The sequence below is a fragment of the Onthophagus taurus genome, chromosome 11 (assembly GCF_036711975.1).
Source record: "Onthophagus taurus isolate NC chromosome 11, IU_Otau_3.0, whole genome shotgun sequence".
NCBI lineage: Eukaryota > Metazoa > Arthropoda > Insecta > Coleoptera > Scarabaeidae > Onthophagus > Onthophagus taurus.
The window spans coordinates 10,459,065-10,466,763 of record NC_091976.1 but is presented as its reverse complement, the minus strand read 5'-3'; the positions used below and the strand labels follow the sequence as shown (position 1 = coordinate 10,466,763).

General features: G+C 32.3%; 1 protein-coding gene and 2 long non-coding RNA genes across 3 annotated transcripts in view; all 3 read left to right on the top strand.

Moving 5' to 3' along the window:
* The first annotated feature begins 532 nt into the window (after positions 1-532).
* Positions 533-1,108, top strand: LOC139432081 (uncharacterized). Its single transcript, XM_071200419.1, has one exon. The coding sequence runs from the start codon at positions 533-535 to the stop codon at positions 1,106-1,108; it is 576 nt and encodes a 191-aa protein (XP_071056520.1).
* A 1,451-nt stretch (positions 1,109-2,559) lies between these two features.
* LOC139431697 (uncharacterized) overlaps positions 2,560-7,699 on the top strand; it is a 193,526-nt gene continuing 188,386 nt past the window's right edge. The window contains exons 1-2 of the long non-coding RNA XR_011641752.1: positions 2,560-2,940; positions 2,996-3,490. This is a non-coding gene — a long non-coding RNA (uncharacterized lncRNA). The remainder of the gene's footprint in view (positions 2,941-2,995; positions 3,491-7,699) is intronic.
* Positions 3,643-4,696, top strand: LOC139431695 (uncharacterized). Its single transcript, XR_011641750.1, has 3 exons — positions 3,643-4,369; positions 4,449-4,571; positions 4,625-4,696. It is a non-coding gene; the product is annotated as an uncharacterized lncRNA (long non-coding RNA).

The following is a 7,699-nucleotide window of genomic DNA, read 5'->3' as shown; positions in this document are numbered from 1 at the left end:
TATGTGTGTTACTATGGTAACGGTGGTGACTCAGCGTCACAGAGGTGGGCGGAGCTTATACCGACTGTAAACATCTTCGTTGCTAACGATAAATCCCCATATGCAATTTTTCAATTAGTGTTAAAATAAAATAAACTAAGCGACATATTAGATGACATTTTAAATGACATTTTTATGGCGATTTATTTTAGCAACTGTGGTTAGCAACGAAATTATTTGGAGTAGGTATAAACGCCGCCCACCTCTGTGCCGTCAGACGTAGGCAGTCTATTTTAAGGTGATTTCGAAAAGACCTTAATTGTAGATATTAAATAAATAAGAACATGGGTTTAGGACACGGAGATATTCTTAGTTATTCCAGTTATTGTTACTATTGAACATTACATACGCTTGTATAAAAATTACTAAACTACACATTTCTGGAGCAGGCAATGACGTGACGATATGATTGTTATGTGCGTTGCCATGGTAACGGAGACAGTTTAAACAAAGTAGAGTTGCTAGCATTATTAGTTAAATATCTACTAGAAAAATGGTACACTTAACGGAAACAGAACGAATTATTATTTTAACAATGTTTGGTCTTGAAGATCGTATGAGAACGCAACATGAAGTATGTGTTTTATTTAATGAAACATATCCAAATCGACAACCAATTAGTCAATCGGTTGTTAGTAAAACTCTAAAACGTTTTAAGGAGACGGGTCATGTAAAGGATATTCCAAAATGCGGTCGGCCGAATGTTGCAACAAATGAAGATATGAGGCAAGGTGTGTTAGAAGAAATAATAGATAATCCACATACCTCGATTCGTCAACTAGCCTTAAATTTCGATGTCACTACAGGATCTATTCAAAACATTTTGAAAAAGGAGAAACAACATCCCTATAAACCAGCTTTACTGCAAGAGTTATCAGAAAATGATTTTGATAGACGTGTACAATTTTGTGAAGAAATGATGAGGCGAATTAACGATGATCTAAACTTCATTAACAAGATAATATTTTCTGACGAAGCCACATTTTATTTGAATGGAAAAGTAAATAGACACAATTGTCGATACTGGTCTGCTGAGAACCCCCGCTGGGTAATAGAAACTCATACGTAAACGCCGCAGAAAATAAATTTGTGGGCAGGTATTTGTAGAGATCGAATTATCGGCCCGTTTGTAATCTATGAAAACCTGACTGGCCATCGTTATCTGGAATTACTGCAGGAACAAATAATTCCGACCTGTAGAGACCTTTTTCCGAACGAAAACAATCTCTGGTTTCAACAAGATGGGGCACCACCTCACTATCAACTAAATGTACGCAGGCTTTTAGATAAAGTATTTTTGAATCTTGGGATAGGCCGTAGGGGTCCAGTAGAATGACTACCACGCTCTCCAGACTTGACACCATACGACTTTTTCTTATGGGGTCACCTAAAGAGCAAGGTATATAAAAAGCGTCCTAACAATTTAGCCGAATTAGAACGGCGAATACGGTACGAAGTAGCTCAAATACTGCCCGATCATTTAAGAAATACAATTAGAGCTTTTAGTGATCGTTTAGGCCATTGCCTTGCTGCTAATGGACAACATTTTGAACATTTAATTTAATATTGTTACCGTTTTTGTTTTATTTTTTTTTATTGTTCGTTATGAAATTTCATTGTTTAATTATTATTTGTTACAATTAAATGTAGTAACCACCCATGTTCTTATTTATATAATATATACAAGTAAGGCCTTTTCGAAATCAACTTAAAATTCGGGCGGAAACTATCTCCGTTACCACAGTAACACACATAACAATCCCATAATGACGCCATAATTTGTTTGTCGCAACGTCAAATCTTTTTAAATAAAAGTTTCAATATCTCGAAAACTATGCAGTTTAAAGCAATAAAACCTTATGGCATTTTGAAACACCTTGTCAAAAGGAATCCAAAAGCCTTAAAATATACAGGATGTTCCATTTAAAAAACACACTCACCATGTCATAACTCAAACTGCCGTCATCATTTTTATTTTATTTCTACACCAAGATATGCGGGAAATAGTCTCAAGTAACTTTTATTTAAAATTTTTTTTAATATAAGTTGAAGTTTAGGCTGTAGAACCATTATTCCATACTTTTTGTACAGCCTGTATATCTCGGTAAATGTTGACTTTATAAAAAACATTTTATACAAAAGTTGTTTAATATTGTATTTGCCATAATAACACTTGATTTTTTTAAATGGCAATATACCCTTTCGTTAGGCTCATTTGATAGAGATTACTTTTCTCTTTACGATGACGTAAAATTTATTTGTAAAAATTGTTTATTAATAAAAATTAATCAATAACATTAATCTAGATATCCGAGATCGTCAATTACCTCGAATTAGTACCGTAAATTAAATTTACATACAAAATAAAACAAATAAACGAAAAATTAGTGTACATCTTCAATAATTAGAAGTACCTTCGAGGTACTTGACGATCTGATATCTAGATTAATGTTATTAGTAAAATTTTTTTGAAAAACAATTTTTATATTTTTCAACAACGTGTTTTGTTTTATTCGGGGGATATTCTTCCAAAAAAAGGCTTGTACATCTATGTTATTTTTTTTAAATACTGTTACTATTTTATTTCCGGTAAAACAATCTTAAAAATGCCTTTTTTCTGGAAGAATATCCCCAGAATTTTTATTCAGAATCTATATTAATATTTTACATATAGTACCGGGCCGGACATGTGCTGTTTCTACCTGTAATAACAATAGTACTAAAACTAAGAAGGCAGTAAAATCAATAATATATCACAATTTCCATGGGATCCGGAAATGCAAAAATTATGGGCAACAAAAGTTGCAAGAACTGGTCAATGCAATTTCCGCACTTGGCAGGTTTGTTCGGATCACTCTAGTGAAGCAGATTATAATAAGGATCTGAGAAATGAATTATTAAGTATTGGTTGAAATTGATTAAAATCGATTCCAGTAATTGATTTTCTTTCGTTTAGCACTTCCCTTACGAAAGATTTTAAAAAAGACTGCTGTGCCATCACTTTGTTTAGATGATGAGAATCAAGTGAACATGGACGAATGTGCAATTATGCACAGAAAAGAGCCACAACATGAATTTGTCGATTACGAGGTTAAATATTCTGTAATTTTGGGGGGAAATAAGAAACTTGAACATAAATTATTGATGTACCAAACTAAAATAAAAAATCTTCAAAAATCATTAACATATTATAAAAGCCGATGTTTCACAAAAAGCGCAATATCCCTTAAAGTTAAATCAATATTAAAATCATTTTTAACATCCAACCAAGTGGATTTAATATTAAAAAGGAAAGAACGTATTAATTGGACCCAAACAGAAATATCGAATGCGTTTACTTTGTGTTATTATAGTCGCAAAAGTTATACATATTTAAGAACAGATTTAAATTATCCACTTCCTGTAATTTCTTGTTTGCGAAGATATGCAGCAAAAATAAAAATTAATGAAGGTATACTAAGTGATGTTTTAAGTTTCATGAACTTAGCTGGAAAAAATTAAATATATTTGAAAAACATACAGTATTATTGTTTGATGAAGTTAAAGTAAAAACGGTATATGAATATGATAAAGCTAGAGATAAAATTGTGGGACCCTATAGGCAGATGCAAGTTGTTTTAGCTAGAGGATTATTTTCAAGTTGGAATCAGCCAATATACCGTATTTTCTCGAATCTTAACCGCACTCGAATCTAATCCGCAAAAATTTGTGGCGACTTTTCAACAAAACGACAACAACACAATCGAACCCCTTTTAAAAAAAATACAGATCTGCAACACCTCGGCTTCCCAGTGAAGATGGGGTGGGTTTGAATTTATAAGGCGCCACGCAGTTTCAGTTACAGATCGCTCTAACTGCGAAGAAGGCTGGAAGGGAAAAGGTTCGACAACACCAACATATAACAAAACACAAAGAAATCGCGGAATCATATACCATATAAAAACAAATTTATTAAGGAAAAAAAAATATGGTAAAACAAAATATAAAGTATATAAGTAGTAAATAAAATAACGGAAATTGTTCGAAAAAAAAAATCCCGAATAATTAGGGGGGTAAAAGAGAAAGAAAATAATAATGAACTGAATAAAACAAAATTAAAACAAATCTAAATAATGATCGCGACACGTCCCCGATTGACCCGAGCGCTCGATCAGGCGAACGGAAAAGAAAACAAAATCGAAATCAATACCGAAATTAATAACACCCCTAATAAATCCGATAACTTTACAAAAAAATTAATTGACAATTAAAATGAGATAATAATAATAAAGAACTGGTTTAAAGTGAAATGAACAAAATGAACCAGTGAAGTTAACAAAAAAATTAAATGGTAAGTACAAAAGAAAATCTTACTTTATAAAAAAATACAAAAGTATCTAACCACACTGATATTCTTTTTGTATAAAAAGGAAAATTCTGACCTTTATTCCAAACTCTTTTGAACGAAGGTTGATGACTTCACGGTGACAACAATTATACGTAGATACAGCAACAAAATCCAGCAAACCTCCTTTGGAAACACTTGTTCGATGGTAAGTACAGGAAACTTGGGTTATGTAGATTCTAATTTACTTCTTTATTCCAGGTAGTACTTGTTTCCAGGATGGGAGATTTCCCAAGCACTTATATAAGGAATAAGGCTCCAAGGAAAAAAAAAGCTAGCGTGTAAAAAAAGAAAGAAAAATGTAAATAGATAATTAGGCAAGAATGTAGGAATGGATGATTTTATGTAGTGTGAAAGGAGTTTAAATGAATTTAGGTTTAAGTTAGTATTAAGCTAAAATTAAAGAAAATGTAAAAAGAAAAACCTACCTCAAGGTGGTATGAGGTTTTAACCAGCAAAATGAATAATCTTTGTAAAAATGTGCAATAAATCCGGTGAAACCGTAATCGTTGAATAATTTCCAAACGAAAAATTAAAGGATTAATTAACTCAGATCCCGATAAATACGGATATAAATCGATCCAAAATTCTACACAGAATTATACCAAAATGTCGACTTAAAATTCTTGTTAACCATCCAAACACTACAAAGGCTGGTTTCAAAAGAGGAAGAGTAAAATCGCGCACGGGTATTCATTTCCCAAGATTTTAACCAAAAAAACTCGTTATAAAATCGCGCGATGCCAAGAATTCAAAATCACTCCCTCCCTCTATTATTGACAGTCCGAACTTAAAAATGTAAACAAAATTCATGATAGTAATGAAGAAGAGAAAAAGAAAAGTTTTAAGGTTAAGATTTATTGTGTGATTGTAATGAAGGTAATGAAAAAGAAAAAGGCGTTTAAAATGAGCGAAAGGAAAGGATTTAAGAAAAGTGATGAAAAGGAAAGGATTTTCAAGTGTTTCCAAGTTCGGCTTGCTGTAACAAAAAAACAAAAATTATAACAAGGTAAATAAACAAAATGGTATATAATTCCCCGACTTCTAACAATTACAGACAAATCACAAGGAAATTCAATAACCTCGAACGGAACCGTTACACCAGATTTTAAAAATTCATAGTGCTAAAAAATTTTTGTTTGCGAATGTAATCCGCATCTTTCTTTGAGTAATTCGACAACACCAAAACGATGCGATGCTTGTTGTTAACCATAAATATATATTTTTTCCGTTGACTGACGCTGATGCACCTAAAGAAACCTTGCTTACGACGAGTTTTTATTAGACTAGACTTTAAATTTGCCAAGCCAGAAAAAATTGGAAAATAAATATAATTTTAAAAATAAATAGTAATGTCTAGCACGAATTCAGTTCATATACTGCCCTCGTAGTAGCTCGAACGTGGTGTGTACTTAATTATACATATAATAGCGTTATTATAAAAAAAAGTTGCAAAAATCGAAGAGGTTCTTCTATACAGCGAAGTTTAAAGAGATGTTATTAAGAGTTAGCGTTAAGAAAATCGAAAAGCTGGTACAATTTTTGCTGTTAATGAGACTAACGTTGCGGCTGTTGCGGAAAGATAAGGCAGCTTTTGCAGACTGTGAGGCATCGTGCATAAAATTTACCGGGCCAAAGAAGAGACGATTTCATGAAATTGACGAGGCAGTTTCTAGTTCTCTCAAGAAAAACGAAAGGAGGGACTAAAAAGTTTTTAATACTAGCAAAGGTTGGACTGTGGGATTTATGCGCCGAATGGTGGTATCCTTGACGCGCAGAACTACAATTTCCCAAAAGCTCCTAATGATTTTCAAGAAAATTTCAATTTGTCTCAAACTGTGAATGCACTGGAAAGAACAGGTGTGTGGGAAATTTCTTTATAAACGAGTGGTTGCGAAAAATTGCGCATAACATTGATTGAGAAAAAAACCAGTCTGAAATCTGACAGACTTCCCGAATGACGTCTTATCGTTAGTTAGGCCACAACAAAAAGGATGGATAATGGAAAAGCTGATGATGGAATGGTTAAGACAAGTATGGAGTCGTAGACCAGAAGGATTATTAAATAAGGATATTAATTAATCATAGACTGATTGCCCTTGGTTTAGATTTCTTGTCATAATAATAATACCTGGTGGAATGACATCCATACTACAACCGGTATGTATATGTATATTAACAAACTCGAGAATTAACAAAATCGGGAGCAATTAAACGAGCTTCTGAACTTGCTCAGTGAGTGTGGGCGACATGGAAAACGATCCCTGAAAGCAATATTATAACATCATTTAAGAAGTTTTGTATAATCCGAATTGATCCGTATTGATCCGAAGATGACGTAATATGGGAAGAAAATGATACGATATGTAAATATCGTTCTAAAACCCTTAATAAAGTGTTATTGTTATAATGTGATATTATTTTACTATTTTCCAAATTGCAACTATACGACTGCGAATCTAATCCGCACCCGATTGTAATACGCATTTGATTTTAGAGCATATAAAATTTGTAAAAAAGGTGCAGATTACATTCGAGAAAATACGGTATATAGGATTAGATCAAAAAATGACCAAAGTGATCCTGTTTGATATTATAACTGCATTGCACAATTTAAGTTATACAATTGTTGCTTGTATGTACAAGTGATTGTGGAGCAAGTAATATGTGCTTGTGAAAGAATTGGGTATTACAACAGATAATACCAGTTTCAAACACCCTACAACAAATGACAACATTTATATGTTTGCGGATGCACGCCACTTATTAAAATTAATAAGGAATTGGTTATTAGATACCGGTTTCTCATTTAACAATTCCATCATAAGTAAACAGCCATTAATAGATCTAGTAAATTTAACAAACCAAGAGTTAAATGTTTGTTTTAAATTGTCATCAAAACATGTTGAGTGTATTAAAGCAAAGCGCCAAAATGTTAAAATGGTTTGTGAGTTGTTGTCACCTGGGTCATCTCAAGAGCTTGTGGATAATTTGGCAGAATTTATTGACATAGTTAACTATTGGTTCGATATATTTAACAGTTATATTGAAACTGATAAAGTACCAAGTAAAAATGCTTATGGTACTGATATAGTAACTCAAAATGAAATACTTGATAGGATGAAATATTTAATGGGAAATATTATACCATTAGGGAAGAAGTCTTTGCAAACCTTCCAGAAAGCAATAATCATTCCAATTATTTCTTTGAAAGAATTGTTTCAAAAATTAAAAGAAAATAATAATAATATACAGTATACTTGTACTTATACACTA

Excerpts from the sequence above, each read along its gene's own strand:
- LOC139432081 (XM_071200419.1), top strand. The coding sequence starts at position 533 with ATGGTACACTTAACGGAAACAGAACGAATTATTATTTTAACAATGTTT.